Genomic DNA, 21,463 nt, shown 5'->3' with positions numbered 1-21,463 from the left:
TACTTGAATACACCGATGATTCAGCCACTTGGTAGCTAGCTATCGTTAATCAAATTAAGCAAAATTATGTAGTGCAGTTGTAAAGTATAAACTCACCATAGTCATGTCGGTGAAGAAGTTTGAATGCGGTCCCAGGCGGGGATTCTCAGCTGAACGTGTACGCGTATCGGACAGTTCTACTTTGATTTATAGCACCGCCCACCTGGCGAAATGCAGTGGAAATAGTGGGTTTAATCATTTTGCATGGCCTGGTGCGCCGGATGAGCGGAGTCAGACATTTAGACCATTCCATTGGTCCTTAAATCACCTGGGACACTGGGCCATGCAAAAGAACTATCAGTAAGGATGGCGTCACTTCCTGTCATTCCTGCCAACGGAAGTAGTTAATTGAGCAAAATGGCAACCCCTTATGTTGAAGATCAATCTGGTAAGGCTGGTTCAAGTCAGACATCCAGTTAAATATTGGTGAAGTTTGAGAATGAACACACAGTTTAGCATGAATAACCCGTAGCTACCCCAGAAAACTAACCCCACGACGTTCGTTTTGTGGAGTAAACAAATTGTTCCAGCGCGACGTATTCTGCCCTGGCTAACCAGTTACTAGCTAAAACACCACACTACACTAGTGCTAGTTAGCTAGCGTATTAGCTAATATTTCTAGTTAGCTAGTAGCTATCTATGTGTTAACGGACTAGTTCGATGTGACACCTGATTATGTTGGCTAGCCAAGATGGGGGCAACATTTATTTGTTAGATAACTAACTAGTAACTAGTACCAGCAGCAAGTGGCTAATTTGAAATAAATTAGCTAGCAAAGACGCTAGGTAGCTAGTTTACGCTAATCAATTATGGGTAATGATGGTAACAGAGTGATGCCAAAACTCAGATTTTTTACTTTAAAATGTATGGCAAACACCAATGGTTGCTAAGTTAATGAAATCACACAACTTTGCACAAGGACTACTTTGAAACATTTCCCCTTTTTATTTACAAAAACACCTTTAACGTTACTTGAAGAACCGTGCAGATGCTAAATTTATTAACAGTATGAAAGTACAAACCGTTATTCTCTTATCAAACTTTTAAAATGCACTGTTCAAGTAAATGTGTTTTGGTAAAATGTATGGTGGAAATGTTTAAAAGTAGTCATTGTGCATAGAGTTGAATGGTTTGTTTAACTTTGGTTTTTGATAGAAGTAGTCCTTGTGCATAGAATCCTCTTAAGGGTCGGACCCTTTTTTTCAATTTTCTCTTAAAATGACATACCCAAATCAAACTGCCTGTAGCAAGGATATGCATATTCTTGGTACCATTTGAAAGGAAACACTTTGACGTTTGTGGAAATGTGAAAGGAATGTAGGAGAATATAACACATTAGACCTGGTAAAAGATAATACAAAGAAAAAAACAACTGTTATTTTGTCATTTTTGTACCATCTTTGAAATGCAAGAGAAAGGAAATCATGTATTATTCCAGCCCAGGTGCAATTTAGATTTTGGCCACTAGGTGGCAGTTTCAGACTGATTAAATTAACCATTGCATTTCTGTTAAAAATTTTGTAGTAAGACTGCCCAAATGTGCCTAGTTTGTTTATTAATAACTTTAAATGTTCAAAATTGTGTACTCTCCTCAAACAATGGCATGGTATTCTTTCACTGTAATAGCTACTGTAAATTGGACAGTGCAGGTAGATTAAGAAGAATTTAAGCTTTCTGCCAATATCAGATATGTCTATGTCCTGGGAAATGTTCTTGTTACTTACAACCTCATGCTAATCGCATTAGCCTACGTTAGGTCAACCGTCCCGCAGGGGACCCACCAATCCTGAAGACTTTTAAACAAACCATACAACTTTGCTGTCATTGTATTATTGTTTGGGTGAAAAGATCTGTCTCAGCATCACTCTGTTACCGTGGAATTGCCCCCTATTAACAAATGTACACTTGCCTAGCTAGCTAACATTAGCTATTTAATAACGACTATAAAACATACAGTTCTATTAAATTGTTCTCGGTACTGTTCATGCTACTGCCGATGCAAACGTGGCAAATCGAGAGCTTTGGACTATAAGGTTCTATCTGCAAAAAGATTGAGATAATTGGCTTCAAAGTTCTGGACCCTCATTGGTTTGATTTTGTCAGTTATCAGTGAACTTAACAATGTGAATCGGGGTATTTAGACTACTATATAGGTAGAGAACATTGAACAGAACAAGGCTATGTCATTAACTCAATTTTGACAAATGCAGATTGAACCTTATAGTCCCTAACTCTCAAAATGCACTGTAGTATAGTGAGTAGTGTATTGTTGTAACATACACACAGGGTAATGTTTTAGCAAGCAAGAGTCTACCAGCTGAACAAAACATTGGTTCAAGATAAATGCATTGTTTTCAGTGAATTTATAATATTTGCACATGTTTGCTCCTCCTGTTATAGGGAAATACATTGCTGCTACACAGCGACCTGATGGAACCTGGAGGAAGCCTCGTAGAGTGAAGGATGGTTATACCCCTCAGGAAGAGGTCCCTGTGTAAGTAATGCTTCCTAACAAAGTTACAGTACCAGTCAAAAATTTGGACACACCTACTCATTCAAGGTTTGTACTTTATTTTTAACATGTTCTACGTTGTAGAATAATAGTGAAGACCTAAAAACTATGAAATAACACATGGAGTCATGTAGTAACCAAAAAAGTCTGAAAACAAATAAAAAATTTATATTTGAGATTCTTCAAAGTAGCCACCCTTTGCCTTGATGACAGCTGTCGTGACGTGACTTTCAGTAATGTAATGACTGTTATTTATCGAATAAACTAACTACGTTTAATTGTCACCCGATTTAAATTAATCATGTAACAATTAACTCATTAGGAATTTGGGGCACCACAGGAAAAGTTGTTTAACGAGTTACCATCTCCCGAATTAAACTCTAAAGATATATACAGTTGAAGTCGTAAGTTTACATACACTTAGGTTGGAGTCATTAAAACTCGTTTTTCAACCACTCCACAAATGTATTGTTAACAAACTATAGTTTTTGCAAGTCGGTTAGGACATCTACTTTGTGCATGACGCAAGCAATTTTTACAAAAATAGTTTACAGACAGATTATTTCACTTGTTATTATTTCACTGTATCACAATTCCAGTGGGTCAGAAGTTTACATACACTAAGTTGACTGTGCCTTTAAACAGCTTGTAAAATTCCAGAAAATGATGTCATGGCTTTAGAAGCTTCTGATAGGCTAATTGACATCATTTGAGTCAATTGGAGGTGTACCTGTGGATGTATTTCAAGGCCTACCTTCAAACTCAGTGCCTCTTTGCTTGACATCATGGGAAAATCAAAAAAGAAATCAGCCAAGACCTCAGAAAGAAAATTGTAGACCTCCACAAGTCTAGTTCATCCTTGGGAGCAATTTCCAAATGCCTGAAGGTACCACGTTCATCTGTACAAACAATAGTACGCAGGTATAAACACCATGGGACCACGCAGCCATCATACCGCTCAGGAAGGAGACGCGTTCTGTCTCCTAGAGATGAACGTACTTTGGTGCGAAAAGTGCAAATCAATCCCAGAACAACAGCAAAGGACCTTGTGAAGATGGTGGAGGAAACGGGTACAAAGTAGCTATATCCACAGTAAAACGAGGCCTATATTGACATAACCTGAAAGGCCACTCAGCAAGGAAGAAGCCACTGCTCCAAAACCGCCATAAAAAAGCCATACTACAGTTTGCAACTGCACATGGGGACAAAGATCGTACTTTTTGGAGAAATGTCTTCTGGTCTGATGAAACAAATATAGAACTGTTTGGCCATAATGACCATGGTTATGTTTGGAGGAAAAAGGAGGAGACTTGCAAGCCGAAGAACACCATCCCAACCGTGAAGCATGGGGGTGGCAGTATCATGTTATGGGGGTGCTTTGCTGCAGGAGGGACTGGTGCACTTCACAAAATAGATGACATCATGAGGATGGAAAATTATGTGGATATATTGAAGCAACATCTCAAGACATCAGTCAGGAAGTGAAAGCTTGGTCGCAAATGGGTCATCCAAATGGACAATGACCCCAAGCATACTTCCAAAGTTGTGGCAAAAATGGCTTAAGGACAACAAAGTCAAGGTATTGCAGTGGCCATCACAAAGCCCTGACCTCAATCCTATAGAAAATTTGTGGGCAGAACTGAAAAATAGTGTGCGAGCAAGGAGGCCTACAAATCTCACTCAGTTACACCAGCTCTGTCAGGAGGAATGGCCAAAATTCACCCAACTTATTGTGGGAAGCTTGTGGAAGGCTACCCAAAACATTTGACCCAAGTTAACTTCTTATGGCTGCAAGGGGCAGCACTGAGTAACCTGGAAAGAGGTGGCCATTTCAAACGGCCTTCTACTCAATTCTTGCTCGTACAATATGCATATTATCATTACTATTGGATAGAAAACACTCTCTAGTTTCTTAAACCGTTTGAATTATTTCTCTAAGTGAACCAGAACTCTTTCTGCAGCCCATTTCCTATCCGGAAGTGAGATTTCCAAAAGCGAGGTATTTTTTCAAGAGCTTGTCTATAAAAGGGCATGTCACTTGGGACTATAGAAACACGTCATACGCCTTCCCCTGGGTGTCATGCGGAAGTGAGAGCAGAAAGGACTCGAATATCTCGTTCTGGGATTGAATACAGCCACTTGGAGTGAGAGGTCCGCCATTATTATTTTTTTCAAAGGCGCGAAGTTGGACCTGGAATTGCCTCCTGGAAAACCGTCGTTATAGGTGAATATGATCTCCGGCTTCGATTTTACTTGATACATGTCACAATATCATCCTAAAGTATGTTTTTTCAATATAGTTTAATTATATTATTGAAATTTATTCGGGACTTTAGACGTGATGCGTTGGAAGAATTTTTTCAAGAAGGAGAGGTTAGCGCCGCACGGCCAGTGTGCTTGCTAATTCAAGAGGGAAATAGTTCGTTCTGGATCCAAACAAAGACCGTTCTGGACAATGGACCCCTTTACAACATTCTGATGGAAGATCAACAAAGATAAGGACCCAATTTGGGATGCTATTTCATATATCTGTCGAGCTGTGCTATCGCTACCGATTACTTGGAATCAATGCTGATGTGTGTTAGCCATTGCAGTAAGCTAATATAACGATATATTGTGTTTTCGCTGTAAAACACTTAAAAAATCGGAAAATATTGTCTGTATTCACAAGATCTTTGTCTTTCATTTTGCTATACACCATATATTTTTCTGAAATGTTTTATGATGAGTAATTAGGGAGTTGACGTTGGTGTCTGTATTTACTCTGGCTACTCCCGTGCTATTTCTGACTGTAGCTATGATGGTAGCATCAATGTAAAACTGATTTATAGCTCAAATATGCACATTTTTATTGTGTAACATGTTATAGGACTGTCATCTGAGGAAGTTGTTTCTAGGTTTGTTTGGTTGGATCTTGGTTAGTTAGGTTGGCTTTGTGCATGCTACCTGTGCTGTGAAAAATGTCTGTCCTCTTTTGTATTTGGTGGTGAACTAACACAAATATACGTGGTGTTTTTGCTGTAAAACATTTTAAAAATCGGACACGTTGGCTGGATTAACAAGATGTTTATCTTTCAAATGCTGTATTGGACTTGTTAATGTGTGAAAGTTAAAAATAAAAAAAATAGATTTTGAATTTCGCGCCCTGCAATTGAGCTGCATGTTGTCATAAGTGGACCGATGTCGGGACAGCCCGCCTAACAGGTTAAACAATTTAAAGGCAGTGCTACCAAATACTAATTGAGTGTATGTAGACTTCTGACCCAATGGGAATGTGATGAAATAAATAAAAGCTGAAATAAACCATTCTCTCTACTATTATTCTGATATTTCACATTCTTAAAATAAAGTGGTGATCCTAACTGACCTAAGACAGGGAATTCTTACTAGGATTAAATGTCAGGGATTGTGAAAAACTGAGTTTAAATGTATTTGGGTAAGGTGTATGTAAACTTCTGACTTCAACTGTAGATAACTCTTACATCAATAACAGTCACTTATTAATCATTATCTCATATCAGGCTCATTCTGAACGTCGCAGACCTCTTGAATCCGCAAGAACCCCAGCCTTTTCTGATTATTCAGTTCTACACAAATTTATTTATTTACTAACTAACTAAATAATAACACCGAATACACATAGACTTACATGAGACAAATGTCCCTAGTGTACTGACAAGATATGACGGCTTGTTACACATATGGAGAGGGAGGGGTAGATAAATGGAGGGAGAGTCAAACTTATCGTACATTTAGGAACTACCCTCGAAGTAATGATAATGCTTTGCTCACGAACTGCCGCCCGTTTGGGTAATAAATGCAATGTAATTATGTGTCTTTGTTCGTCTCGCTGTTGGAACCAACCAATCCTTCTATGAGGAAGGGGCTGGATGGGTGTACGGCTCTGGTTGTCCACCAGAGGTCACAATCTGCTCAGTAGTTATGGCTTGTAGTGGTTGTTTCAGATGCACCAATGATTGTCTGAGATGGGGTGTAATCCTTCCTTTCTCGGGTAGATAGTCTAGTTCTAGATCCTTTACATGCACAGCTGCAGACTGTCAAATGGTCTGGTCAGACTGTCAAATGTTCTGGTCTAGTCTTTATCTTCACTTGTTTCAGAGTTTCTAACCATTTCAACGTGTGGCCAACTCTCCACGCTTTTCTGGTCTGATAGGTGAGGTTATCTTCTCACCTCGTGTTGAGACTAAGAGTTTAAACCATTTGTACCGTTCAGCTCACGCTGTCCGCCTGCTGCTCTCATATGTTAATTCTTAGCGAGTCCTTTTAAGCACTCTGGTCAGAAAGGCGGTTCCATCACACTGACACTCTCTTCTACCTCATTAGGGGCGGGGCTTAGTTAAAACTTCTTATGGCTGCAATCCTGTTAACTGGATCCATATGACAACAGCCAGTGAAAGTGCAGGGCGCCAAATTCAAACAGAAATCTCATAATTAAAATTCCTCAAACATACATGTATCTTATACCATTTTAAAGGTAATCTTGTTGTTAATCCCACCAACGTGTCCGATTTCAAATAGTCTTTTCAGCGAAAGCACCACAAACGATTATGTTAGGTCACTGCAAAATCACGGACAAACAGTCATTTTTTCCAGCCAAAGGAGTCACAAAAAGCAGAAATAGAGATGAAATGAATCACTAACCTTTGATGATCTTCATCAGATGACACTCATAGGACTTCATGTTACACAATACATATATTTTTTGTTCGATAAAGTTAATATTTATATCCAAAAACCTCAGTTTACATTGGCGCCATGTTCAGAAATGCCTCCAACATATCCGGAGAAATTGCAGAGCCACGTCAATTAACATAAATACTCATCATAAACTTTGATGAAAGATACATGTTTTACATAGAATTAAAGATACACTTGTTCTTAATGCAACCGCTGTGTCAGATTTCAAAAACCTTTACGGCAAAACACAATATTCAATGATCTGAAAACAGCATTCAGCCACAAAAGCAAGCCATACAGTTACCTGCCAAATTGTGCAGTCAACAAAACTCATAAAAAGTAGTATAAATCTTCACTTACCTTTGCTGATCTTCGTCGGAATGCACTCCCAGGACTCCCACTTCCACAAGAAATGTTTGTTTTGTTCGGTATTGTCCATTATTTATGTCCAAATAGCTATTTTTGTTAGCGTGTTTGGTCAACAAATCCAACGTCAGGAAGCGCGTTCACTAAAAGCTGACGAAATGTCCAAAAGTTCCGTAACAGTCAGTAGAAACATGTCAAACGATCTATTGAATCAATCTTTAGAATGTTTTTTACATAAATCTTGAATAACGTTCCAACCGGAGAATTACATTGACTTCAGATGAGCGATGGAACAGAGCTCCCTCTCATGTGAATGCGCATGGTGAAAGCATGGTCAGGTCATGGCAGACCTGACTAATTCCCCTCTCATTCGCCCCCCCCCCCCCCCCCCTTCACAGTAGAGGCATCAGACAAGGTTCTACAGACTGTTGACATCTAGTGGAAGCCGTAGGAAGTGCAAACTCATCCATATCTCGCTGTGAATTCAATAGGATCTTGGTTGAAAATCCACCAGCCTCAGAATTCCCACTTCCTATTTGGATTTTTTCTCCGGTTTTTGTCTGCCATATGAGTTCTGTTATACTCACAGACATCATTCAAACAGTTTTAGAAACTTCAGAGTGTTTTCTATCCAATATTAATAATAATATGCATATATTAGCAACTGCTGAGACTGAGGAGCAGGCAGTTTACTTTGGGCACCTCTGTGCACCTTTCATCCAAGCTACTAAATCTATTAGCTAACCACGTTAGCAAAAGACACCATTTTTCTTTGTCCACCATTTTTTCTCAACACCAGTAGCTATCACCAATTCGGCCAAATAAAGATATTGATAGCCACTAACCAAGAAAAAACCTCGTCTGATAACATATTTATGGTATAGGATAGGTTTTGTTAGAAAAATTTGCATATTTCAGGTATAAATCATAGTTTACAATTGCACCCACCATCACAACTCGACTAGAAAAAATACAGAGAGCAACGTGTATTACCTAATTACTAATCATAAAACATTTCGTAAAAATACACAGAGTACACTAATTGAAAGACACAGATCCTGTGAATCCAGACAATATTTCAGATTTTCTAAGTATCTTACAGCGAAAACACAATAAATCGTTATATTACCATAGCACGTGCAAACATTACCCCAGCATTGATTCACGGCAAAAAGAGCGATAGCATTATCACCACCAAAATGTATTAATTTTTTCACTAACCTTCTCAGAATTCTTCAGATGACACTCCTGTAACATCATATTACAACATACATATAGAGTTTGTTCGAAAATGTGCATATTCAGCCACCAAAATCATGGTTAGACAATGAGAAAAGTAGCCCAGCTGGTCAGAAAATGTTGTGCGCCATATTAGACAGTGATCTAGTCTTATACATAAATACTCATAAACTTGACTAAAAAATACAGGGTGGACAGCGATTGATAGACAATTTAATTCTTAATACAATCGCTGAATTACATTTTTAAAATTATCCTTACTTTTCAATACAGGTTGCGCCAAGCGAAGCTTTACCAAACAAAATGGCGGCATAAGCGTTTAACATCTTTCGACAGAAACACGATTTATCATCATAAATTGTTCTTACTATGAGCTGTTCTTCCATCAGAATCTTGGGCAACGTATCCTTTCTTGGGTCTAATCTTCTTTTGGTCGAAAGATGTCCTCTTGTCTGTCGAAATGCCCACTAACGTTCGACCGGGACCCCGAAACGTGCCCGGCGCTTCAAAGTGCACCACAAAGCAATGCCTCAAAATCGCACTAAACGGATATAAATTGCTATAAAACGGTTCAAATTAACTACCTTATGATGTTGTTAACACCTATAACGAGTAAAAACATGACCGGAGAAATATTACTGGCTAAACAACAGGTTGGAAGGAGGCGAGTCCGACGTCCTTCGTGCGTCAGGCGCTGGCAGCAAAAGGAAGCTACTTCCGGTATTTGGTCTTTTATACAGGCCCTGATTGCGCAATCGACTCCATTCAAAGCGTCACCACGTACTGACATCCAAAGGAAGACGTAGGCAGTGTCTGTTTCTCCATAGCATTTACAGGGACCTTTAAACCGACCCCAGATCAGGGGCCAAGATGTCTGAAATCTGACTCCCTGTCATGAAAAGTGCTGTAGAAGGAGTTCTGTTTCACTCAGAGACAAAATTCCAACGGCTATAGAAACTAGAGAGTGTTTTCTATCCAATAATAATAATAATAATAATATGCATATTGTATGAGCAAGAATTGAGTACTAGGCAGTTTAATCTGTAGAGCAAATTATGCTAATGCAAAACAGCACCCCCTATATTGACAAGAAGTTAAAGAAACTAGGTTCGTCATTCATCATATTCTATTATCATACTGGATGGCTAGAATGTGTTTCTTTCCTAAGTTACAGTATTTGGTTCATACTATTTTTAAAAACATCACAAAATAATAAACAATGTGACAGGATTATTCTTTAGATCCCCACGGACCATTCTTAACATTACTCTCTAAATATTGTTCCAAAGTTCACTCTTTGGGTGTTATATTTTTGGGTGGCAAAATGTCTCTGTAACAAAGGAATTCCTTTCCCAATACTGAGGAGCAAAGGGAGAGATTCCCCTCCTGCCTAATTTATGACCGAGTGATAAGGTGTCAAAACCGGCACACAAAACTGACACAATCTTCCCCTCTTCTGTGGGTAAGAGGGTCTGGTGGTGTCAGCTATTTACCAAGCTGATCTGAGGCCTTTGATCCTCGACCAGGAGAGTCATGACACAGCTTTGCACACTCTTGGCATTCTCTCAACCAGATTCACCTGGAATGCATTTCCAACAGTCTAGAAGGAGTTCCCACATATGCTGAGCACTTGTTGGCTACTTTTCCTTTACTCTGCAGTCCAACTCATCCCAAATAATCTCAATTGGGTTGAGGTCAGGTGATTGTGGAGGCCAGGTCACCTGATGCAGCAAACCAGATGCGTATTCCTGCAGAATGCTGTGGTAGCCATGCTTTTTAAGTGTGCCTTGAATTCTAAATAAATCACTGACAGTGTCACCAGCAAAGCATCATCACACCACCTCCTCACTTCACCGAGGGAAACACGCATGCGGAGATCATCCGTTCACCTGCTCTGCGTCTCACAAAGCCACAGCAGTTGGAACCAAAAATCTCAAATTAGGTCTCGTCAGACCAAAGGACAGATTTCCACCAGTCTAATGTCCATTGCTTGTGTTTTTTGGCCCAAGCAAGTCTTCTTATTATTGGTATTCTTTATTAGTGGTTTCTTTGCAGCAATTCAACCATGAAGGCCTGATTCACGCAGTCTCTCCTGAACAGTTGATGTGGAGGTGTCTGTTACTTGAACTCTGTGAAGCATTTACTTGGGCTGCAATTTCTGAGGTTGGTAACTCTAATGAATGTATACTCTGCAGCAGCAAAGGGAAGCACAGCTGCGAGCTTCCCAGTGACACGAGCCTACCAAACGAGCTAAATCACTTCTATGCTCGCTTCGAGGCAAGCAACACTGAGGCATGTATGAGAGCATCAGCTCTTCCGGATGACTGTGTGATCATGCTGTCCGTAGCCGACGTGAGTAAGACTTTTTAAACAGGTCAACATTCACAAGGCTGCAGGGCCAGACGGATTACCAGGACGTGTGCTCCGGGCATGTGCTGACCAACTGGCAGGTGTCTTCACAGACATTTTCAACATGTCCCTGATTGAGTCTGTAATACCAACATGTTTCAAGCAGACCACCATAGTCCCTGTGCCCTAGAACACGAAGGCAACCTGCCTAAATGACTACAGACCCGTAGCACTCACGTCCGTAGCCATGAAGTGCTTTGAAAGGTTGGTAATGGCTCACATCAACACCATTATCCCAGAAACCCTAAACCCACTCCAATTTGCATACCGCCCAAACAGATCCACTGATGATGCAATCTCTATTGCACTCCACACTGCCCTTTCCCAGCTGGATAAAAGGAACACCAACGTGAGAATGCTATTTATTGACTACAGCTCAGTGTTCAACACCATATTACCCTCAAAGCTCATCACTAAGCTAAGGATCCTGGTACTAAACACCTCCCTCTGCAACTGGATCCTGGACTTCCTGACGGGCTGGCACCAGGTGGTGAGGGTAGGTAGCAACACATCTGCCACGCTGATCCTCAACACAGGGGCCCATCAGGGGTGCGTGCTCAGTCCCCTCCTGTACTCCCTGTTCACCCATGACTGCATGGCCAGGCACGACTCCAACACCATCATTAAGTTTGCAGACAACACAACAGTGGTAGGCCTGATCAACGACGAGACAGCCTATTGGGAGAAGGTCAGAGACCTGGCCGGGTGGTGCCGGAATAACAACCTCTCCCTCAACGTAACCAAGACTAAGGAGATGATTGTGGACTACAGGAAAAGGAGGACCAAGCACGCCCCCATTCCCATCGACGGGGCTGTAGTGGAGCAGGTTGAGAGCTTCAAGTTCCTTGGTGTCCACATCACCAACAAACTAAAATGGTCCAAACACACCAAGACAGTCGTGAAGAGGGCACAACAAAGCCTATTCCCCCTCAGGAAACTAAAAAGATTTGGCATGGGTCCTCAGATCCTCAAAAGGTTCTACAGCTGCAACATCGAGAGCTTCCTGACTGGTTGCATCACTGCCTGGTACGGCAATTGCTCGGCCTCCGACCGGAAGGCACTACAGAGGGTAGTACGTATGGCCCAGTACATCACTGGGGCTAAGCTGCCTGCCATCCAGGACCTCTACACCAGGCGATGTCAGAGGAAGTTCCTAAAAATTGTCTAAGACCCCAGCAACCCCAGTCATAGACTGTTCTCTCTACTACCGTATGGCAAGCGGTACCGGAGTGCCAAGTCTAGGACTAATAGGCTTCTCAACAGTTTTTACCCCCAAGCCATAAGACTCCTGAACAGGTAATCAAATGGCTACCCGGACTATTTGCATTGGGTGTCCCCCCCCAACCCCTCTTTTACACTGCTTCTACTCTCTGTTTATCATATATGCATAGTCACTTTAACCATATCTACATGTACATACTACCTCAATCAGCCCGACTAACCAGTGCCTGTATATAGCCTCGCTACTTTACTTTTTTACTGTTGTTTTTATTTCTTTACTTACCTATTGTTCACCTAATACCTTTTTTGCACTGTTGGTTAGGTAAGTAAGCATTTCACTTTTGTATTTGAAAAGCATTCGGAATTTTGGATGAAAAGCATGCCCAAATTTAACTGCCTGTTTCTCGGGCCCAGAAGATATGATATGCATATAACTGGTAGATTTGGATAGAAAATACTCTAAAGTTTCCAAAACTGTTAAAACAGTGTCTGTGAGTATAACAGAACTGATTTGGCAGGCGAAAACCTGAGAGAAATCCATTCGAGAAGTAGTTGTTTTTTTGTTTTTGTAGTTTTTTATTCAATGCCATTACAGTATCCATTGACTTAGGACTCAAATTGCAGTTCCTATGCCTTCCACTAGATGTCAACAGTCTTTAGAAATTGTTTCAGGCTTGTATTCTGAAAAATTAGGAAGTAAGCAGTCTGAATGAGTGGACCCTAAAGTGTCACAGAGCTTTTTCATGCGCATGACCGAGAGAGTGCCTTTCTTGTTTACCTTTTATATTGACGATGTTATTGTCCGGTTGAAATATTATCGATTATTTAGGCTAAAAACAACCTGATGATTAAATATAAACATCGTTTGACATGTTTCTATGAACTTTACGGATACAATTTGGATTTTTTTGTCTGCCTGTTTTGACTGCGTTTCAGCCTGTGGATTACTGAAGAAAACGCGTGAACAAAACGGAGGTTTTTGGATATAAAGAGACTTTATCGAACAAAATAAACATTTATTGAGTAAATGAATATCTGCTGAGTGCAACCATATGAAGATCATCAAAGGTAAGGTATTTATTTTATCTCTATTTCTGACTTGTGTACCTCTTATACTTGGCTGGTTACTGTTTGTAATGATTTGTCTGCTGGGCTATGTTTTCAAATAATCGTACGGTATGCTTTCGCCGTAAAGTATTTTTTAAATCACAAGAAGTTAATCTTTAAACCTATATAAAATATATTTTGTTTTCTGAATTTTTATAATGAGTATTTCTGTATTTGAATTTGGCGCCCAGCAGTTTCACTGTCTGTTGAAGAGGTGGGACGCTAACATCTCACGTACCCTAGAGAGGTTAATTGCAATGCATTCCAGGTGACTACCTCATGAAGTTGGTTGAGAGAATGCCAAGAGTGTGCAAAGTTGTCATCAAGGCAAAGGGTGGCTACTTTGAAGAATCTCAAATGTAAAATATATTTATGATTTGTTTAACACTTGTTTGGTTACTACATGATTCCGTATGTGTTATTTCATAGTTTTGATGTCTTCACTATTATTCTGCAATGTAGAAAATAGTACAAATAAAGAAAAACCCTTAAATGAGTAGGTGTGTCCAAACTTTTGACTGGTTCTGTACCGCTGTCAAGTCAACCTTTTATATGGCTTTGTTAGAAGCCTCTGCTATAGATTGGTTGTTTCCTCATTTCCTCTTTGCTTTCAGCTACGAGAATAAATTTGTTAAGTTCTTCAAGGGCAAGCCCGATCTGCCACCGGGTATGAGCCCCAGCAATGCGGCTCAGGCAAGGCAGCAGCAGGGGATCCCCGGCATTGCAGAGAATGAGACAGCTGGGCTCTCCAAGACAGCCAAGCGAAACATGAAACGCAAGGAAAAGCGCAAGCAGCAAGGCCCGGATAGCAATGTGGATACACTAACAAATGCTGTTGAGACTATGACGTTTGCAGAGGACGGTGACAGTGTGACGCCTGCATCTAACCCAGCTGGAGCTACTAATGACACTTCATCTGCAACAGCAGAGAAGGCCAAGAAGATCAAGAACATAAAAAAGAAGCTGAGGCAGGTTGAGGAGCTGCAGCAGAAACTGGACTCTGGGGAAATCAAGCAAGTTACTAAAGAGCAGCAGGAGAAGCTTGGAAGGGCCAAAGCCTTACAGGTTGAGTTACTGCAACTTGAGGAGGATTCATGAGATTGAAAATGTTGTAAAAAGTGCAGCAGACCAGTTGTGGAAGTTAGACTGTTCAAAAATACAAACACCCAGTTCTAAAAGAAATTGACATTTACAGCTGCGTTGATGAGCTTCCCTTGAACATTTTCTGGATATTTGTTATTATCAGACAGCCAATGAACATGAACTTTGGCTTTTGGAATATCAAGTGTACATAAACCCAACACTTCACGTGTTATGTTGTTGACAATAAGTGATCATGCTTTTCCCACACTTTGTCCAAAACCAATTACCAAACAACAATGAGCCATCCAGGTTTTTTCTCTTCATTTAAAATGTACTTTTAAAACAATTGAACTGATTCCCTATGCTTGGCTATGAACTTATTGGCCATTCAATTATAGTTGTAATAGCATTTATTTGTGTACTTAGTATGTTCGTGCATTTTCTATCTTTGTTTTTTTTTAAATCTTTATCTGTCAAGAATAGCATAAAATATTATACACTGCTCAAAAAAATAAAGGGAACACTTAAAAAACACAATGTAACTCCAAGTCAATCACACTTCTGTGAAATCAAACTGTCCACTTAGGAAGCAACACTGATTGACAATACATTTCACATGCTGTTGTGCAAATGGAATAGACAAAAGGTGGAAATTATAGGCAATTAGCAAGACACCCCCCAAAACAGGAGTGATTCTGCAGGTGGTGACCACAGACCACTTCTCAGTTCCTATGCTTCCTGGCTGATGTTTTGGTCACTTTTGAATGCTGGCGGTGCTCTCACTCTAGTGGTGGCATGAGACGGAGTCTACAACCCACACAAGTGGCTCAGGTAGTGCAGTTCATCCAGGATGGCACATCAATGCGAACTGTGGCAAAAAGGTTTGCTGTGTCTGTCAGCGTAGTGTCCAGAGCATGCAGGCGCTACCAGGAGACAGGCCAGTACATCAGGAGACGTGGAGGAGGCCGTAGGAGGGCAACAACCCAGCAGCAGGACCGCTACCTCCGACTTTGTGCAAGGAGGTGCACTGCCAGAGCCCTGCAAAATGACCTCCAGCAGGCCACAAATGTACATGTGTCAGCATATGGTCTCACAAAGGGTCTGAGGATCTCATCTCGGTACCTAATGGCAGTCAGGCTACCTCTGGCGAGCACATGGAGGGCTGTGCGGCCCCACAAAGAAATGCCACCCCACACCATGACTGACCCATCGCCAAACCGGTCATGCTGGAGGATGTTGCAGGCAGCAGAACGTTCTCCACGGCGTCTCCAGACTCTGTCACGTCTGTCACATGTGCTCATGTGCTCAGTGTGAACCTGCTTTCATCTGTGAAGTGCACAGGGCGCCAGTGGCGAATTTGCCAATCTTGGTGTTCTCTGGCAAATGCCAAACGTCCTGCACGGTGTTGGGCTGTAAGCACAACCCCCAACTGTGGACGTCGGGCCCTCATACCACCCTCATGGAGTCTGTTTCTGACCGTTTGAGCAGACACATGCACATTTGTGGCCTGCTGGAGGTCATTTTGCAGGGCGCTGGCAGTGCACCTCCTTGCACAAAGGCGGAGGTAGCGGTCCTGCTGCTGGGTTGTTGCCCTCCTACGGCCTCCTCCACGTCTCCTGATGTACTGGCCTTTCTCCTGGTAGCGCCTGCATGCTCTGGACACTACGCTGACAGACACAGCAAACCTTTTTGCCACAGTTCGCATTGATGTGCCATCCTGGATGAACTGCACTACCTGAGCCACTTGTGTGGGTTGTAGACTCCGTCTCATGCTACCACTAGAGTGAGAGCACCGCCAGCATTCAAAAGTGACCAAAACATCAGCCAGGAAGCATAGGAACTGAGAAGTGGTCTGTGGTCACCACCTGCAGAATCACTCCTGTTTTGGGGGGTGTCTTGCTAATTGCCTATGATTTCCACCTTTTGTCTATTCCATTTGCACAACAGCATGTGAAATGTATTGTCAATCAGTGTTGCTTCCTAAGTGGACAGTTTGATTTCACAGAAGTGTGATTGACTTGGAGTTACATTGTGTTGTTTAAGTGTTCCCTTTATTTTTTTGAGCAGTGTATATTAGTTAGTTGCATTAAAGATAGAAAAATCCCCTATTGAAAAGAATACCTGTTTGTTGACCCATCTCTGTGTACTGAAATTATACAAATTTTCCCGATGATTGGATTACTTCAAATACAGTTTGAATTTGTGTACATAATGAAGAGGTTCATGGTTTACAACATTGTAAACAACTAATAATGTAAATCCCTGTGATTACAGGGGATATAGAGGATTGTGCTGTTTTTTTATCTGATTTCGGCAATCAGATAGGATTAAATGTTAGAATGTGATTCTGGTCCTCTGTGTAGGGATTCGGGTTTGGTCTGACCTTTTTTTTCAATCTGACCTTTTAATCAAGATTAAATGTCGTTTTTCAATGGCGATTTAGGATAGTTTTGATGCCGAAAATCTGGATTATCTTGATCTCACTGGAAGGGTGGTTTTAGAAAGGTGAATGGCACTACAACCAAGACATTTTAATGTAAACTGAACAAAAATATAAATGCAACATGTAAAGTGCTGGTCCCGTGTTTCTTGAGCTGAAATAAAACATCAGAAGTTTTCCATATGCACAAAAAGCTTATTTCTCTCAAATTGTGTACACATTTGTTTACATCCCTGTTGGTGAGCGTTTTATCTTTTGTCAAGATACTCCATCCACCTGACAGGGTGGCATATCAAGAAGCTGATTAAACATGACCATTACACAGGTGCACCTTGTGCTGGGGACAATGACAGGCCACTAAAATGTGCAGTTTTGTCACACAACACAATGCTGGAGATGTCTCAAGTTTTGAGGGAGCGTGCAATTTGCATGGGGACTGCAAAGAATGTCCACCAGAGCTGTTGCCAGAGAATTGAATGTTGATTTCTTGACCAATGTCGTTTTAGAGAATTTGGCAGTATGTCCAACCAGCCTCACAACCGCAGAAAACGTGTAACCACGCCAGCCTAGGACCTCCACATCCGGCTACTTCACCTGCGGGATCATCAGAGGGGGTGCTGAGGAGTATTTATGTTTGATTGGCTGGGCCTTGCTCCCCAGTGGGTGGGCCTGGCTCCCAAGCTGATGGGCCTATGCCCTCCCAGGCCCACCCATAGATGTGCCCCTGCCCAGTCATGTGAAATCCATAGATTAGGGCCTAATTATTTTAATTGACTGATTTCCTTATATGTAACTCAACAAAATCTTTGAAATGGTTGCGTTTATATTTTTGTTCAGTATAACTAAGGTGACAAGGTTTAAAAAGCTATTTTGCATCTGAAAACCAAAGGTAATGTTAAATTGGTTGTAAAGTCATGTGGTCAAGTATATTGAGAAGTGTCAAATAAATGCATGTACTTATGTGATATGCAGACCATTTTTAATCTAGGTACCTTTTATTAATGTAGTTTACTCAGGTTGGGTTAAATGCGGAAGACGCATTTCAGTTTAATGATTTTCAGTTGTACAACTGACTAGCTATCCCACTTTCCCTTTACCTTACTCATATCTGTTTCATTATGACAGTGTTGAAGTAGTACCATAGCCTGTCCAGTAGATGGCAAGGTGTAGGCCTGAAATGCCGGATTCTGTCATCTTGATATTGTGTTATCTGAATCAGAATGATCCTATCTGGTTATTTGCTGAAAAACCGTCTCAAAAACAGCTAGATCAATCTGATCTTGCATTGCAAAAAAGAAGATTACAGAATCCAGATCATTCTGAACCAGATTAAACGATTTGAAAAACTGGGCCCTGGTGACATCAAGAGGCAAAAATGTGACATTGACGTGTTAAATTAGTGGATCTTATATATAAGCATACTAATTAACGGTTGTCTCAGAACGGAAATGTGGTTAGTTGTTTTTCTCTCATAGGACAGTTGTGAAACTTTACATTACTGGAGGATTAGGTTTTTATCTCACAGACTACATTATATTTATCTTGAGAAATGTAGAAAGAAACACATCTTGATTGAGCAACTTCAGTGATACATTTAGGAAATCCTTCACTGTCTTTCCCTATGTGTGAATCACTGTTTCATTTTTCATTAATTATGCAATATAAGGTGCATTGAATACACCATCTGTATTGTAACCCTGTCTCAATTGTCATTTAAACTGACCAAGAATAGACCTTTAAAAGTTATTGTTAGTTATATTAACTTAATTATTTTGTGTTCCTCTGACGTGATCTAGGGTATTAGAGGCAATTTAATTCGTTGAAAGGGGATAGCTTTTGGGAGAGTTGTAAGTGGGCTGTGTATTTTATGAGTTGCTGTCGGTGTCTGGAGTTTTTATTTGCTCGAAACTAATCCCAGAATGCATTCCTCTAATGATTTATTATGTGGTTGGAAACAGGTCCCAGTGGGCAGACAATGATATAAAACTATGTGAAACCATAAACTACAGATTTCCATAGAACATTATTTAAGGAACTATGGCTACCTGCACATTCCACTGAATAACAGTATGAGCCATGTAGATCAGATTTAGGAAATGATAGGGGCACTGAGGTAACCACCAAAAATCACACTTCGTAGCATGTTCTCTCTTTTGTTGTTTAGGCTGTCCTTCAGCTTGGCAGTCTTACATACGCAATATACTACATATGTGTTTAACTATAAGAACCTTTGGATACTTCCAGAAGGCAACTAACTTAGCCGTCTCAGCAACACTTAATAAGGCCACATTGGCAATGATGAAACAACCTTTGAGAACTCCTTCAATGACAAATCCCTCAAATATCAAGTCATGGGTGGGTCACTTTATTTGTTCTCTTCCGGATTCATTGTTAGATTATCTTTATGGCAAAAACAAAGCCTTGCCATAAATGTTTTAGCTTTACAACTATTTTTGACTGCTATATTTAACTAATGCCCATTTCCACAGGTTCTACTTGGTGCAAGATAATGCTGACCTACTGCATCTATAGCTACACCCCAGATTTGGGCCTGGCAAAAACATGTGTGGCCCTGCGGTCTGCGTTTAGGTACTGAAGTAAGATGTCACCCCTGAATTTCTGGGAGGTGTTGTTTCTGTAAAGAGCAGACATCAAAATCGTGTTTCATAACAATGATCTTTTCCAGTGCCCTTTGACAGACCAGGTGAGAGTCAGAGTGCTCCATAGGCGTACAACTGTCACTGCAGTTTGGATGTGTGAAAGAAGGCTTTTCAGATCTCAACTGACATGAGTCTGATGGGGACGATCTGCTGTATATGCATCTGAACGTGATATTATCTGTATTTTCACCTGTCTGAAACAATCCTCTGTCATTAAGGGGAGTCAGGCATTGTGCATTTTGACAAAGACAAGTAGTGGACAGAGGGGAAATCTTCTGGCCGTGAACTGAGGATTGTAGCAGCCCATGAGATTGGTCACGTCCTTAGCCTGGGTCACTCTCAGCACCACGAGGCTCTAATGGGACCCGTTTACCCTGGTTACCGTGCCAACTTCAAACTAAATCCTGATGTCGTCTCTGGAATCCAAGCTCTCTGTGTTTAGGGCTGGATGATTATTTATTTTGTTTATACAGATTATATGATCAATATCTGATAAAACATCAAATACTTCCGTAGTAAGACTTTGATTTCCTGTGGATGTTGTATGTACAGTTGAAGTCGGAAGTTTACATACACCTTAGCCAAATACATTTAAACTCAGTTTTTCACAATTCCTGACATTTAATCCTAGTAAACATTCCCTGTCTTAGGTCAGTTAGGATCACCACTTTATTTTTAGAATGTGAAATGTCAGTATAATAGTAGAGAGAATTATTTATTTTAGCTTTTATTTATTTCATCACTTTCCCAGTGGGTCAGAAGTTTACATACACTCAATTAGTATTTTGTAGCATTGCCTTTAAATTGTTTAACTTGGGTCAAATGTTTTGGGTAGCCTTCCACAAGCTTCCCACAATAAGTTAGGTGAATTTTGTCCATTCCTCCTGACAGAGCTGGTGTAACTGAGTCAGGTTTGTAGGCCTCCTTGCTCGCACACACTTTTTCAGTTCTGCCCACAAATTTTCTATAGGATTGAGGTCAGGGCTTTGTGATGGCCACTCCAATACCTTGACTTTGTTGTCCTTAAGCCATTTTGCCACAACTTGGGGTCATTGTCCATTTGGAAGACCCATTTGCGACCAAGCTTTAACTTCCTGACTGATGTCTTGAGATGTTGCTTCAATATATCCACATAATTTTCGTACCTCATGATGCCATCTATTTTGTGAAGTGCACCAGTCCCTCCTGTAGCAAAGCAGCCCCACAACATGATGCTGGCACCCCCGTGCTTCACGGTTGGGATGGTGTTCTTCGGCTTGTAAGCATCCCCCTTTTTCCTTCAAACATAACCATGGTCATTATGGCCAAACAATTCTATATTTGTTTCATCAGACCAGAAGACATTTCTCCAAAAAAGTACGATCTTTGTCCCCATGTGCAGTTGCAAACCGTAGTATGGCTTTTTATGGCGGTTTTGGAGCAGTGGCTTCTTCCTGCTGAGCGCCTTTTCAGGTTATGTCGATATAGGACTCGGTTTACTAAGGATATAGATACTTTTGTACCTGTTTCCTCCAGCATCTTCACAAGTTCTTTTTCTGTTGTTCTGTGATTGATTTGCACTTTTCGCACCAAAGTACTTTCATCTCCAGGAGACAGAACGCGTCTCCTTCCTGAGCGGTATGACGGCTGCGTGGTCCCATGGTGTTTATACTTGTGTACTATTGTTTGTACAGATGAATGTGGTGCCTT

General features: G+C 40.9%; 2 protein-coding genes across 3 annotated transcripts in view; one reads left to right on the top strand and one right to left on the bottom strand.

Annotated features, from left to right (window-relative positions):
• Nucleotides 1-232, bottom strand: part of LOC129829913 (spermatogenesis-associated serine-rich protein 2-like) — a 63,881-nt gene extending 63,649 nt beyond the window's left edge. For both annotated transcript variants that reach the window (XM_055891922.1, XM_055891924.1), the window contains exon 1: nucleotides 97-232. The gene's annotated coding sequence lies outside the window, so the exon portion shown is untranslated. The remainder of the gene's footprint in view (nucleotides 1-96) is intronic.
• Nucleotides 233-304: 72 nt separating this feature from the next.
• Nucleotides 305-20,289, top strand: LOC129829916 (partner of Y14 and mago A). Its single transcript, XM_055891930.1, has 3 exons — nucleotides 305-427; nucleotides 2,440-2,533; nucleotides 14,206-20,289. Exons 1-3 carry the CDS (start codon nucleotides 397-399, stop codon nucleotides 14,687-14,689), a joined length of 609 nt encoding a protein of 202 aa, XP_055747905.1. The 5' UTR covers nucleotides 305-396; the 3' UTR covers nucleotides 14,690-20,289.
• Nucleotides 20,290-21,463: the final 1,174 nt, after the last annotated feature.

This window comes from Salvelinus fontinalis, chromosome 31 (assembly GCF_029448725.1).
Source record: "Salvelinus fontinalis isolate EN_2023a chromosome 31, ASM2944872v1, whole genome shotgun sequence".
Lineage (NCBI taxonomy): Eukaryota > Metazoa > Chordata > Actinopteri > Salmoniformes > Salmonidae > Salvelinus > Salvelinus fontinalis.
The sequence above is the reverse complement of the archived record's forward strand: the minus strand, read 5'-3'. Positions and strand labels throughout refer to the sequence as shown.

Coding starts and splice junctions, on each gene's coding strand:
- LOC129829916 (XM_055891930.1), top strand. CDS start 397: ATGGCAACCCCTTATGTTGAAGATCAATCTG. Junction 428..2,439: donor TTATGTTGAAGATCAATCTG/GTAAGGCTGGTT, acceptor CTCCTGTTATAG/GGAAATACATTGCTGCTACA. Junction 2,534..14,205: donor CCTCAGGAAGAGGTCCCTGT/GTAAGTAATGCT, acceptor CTTTGCTTTCAG/CTACGAGAATAAATTTGTTA.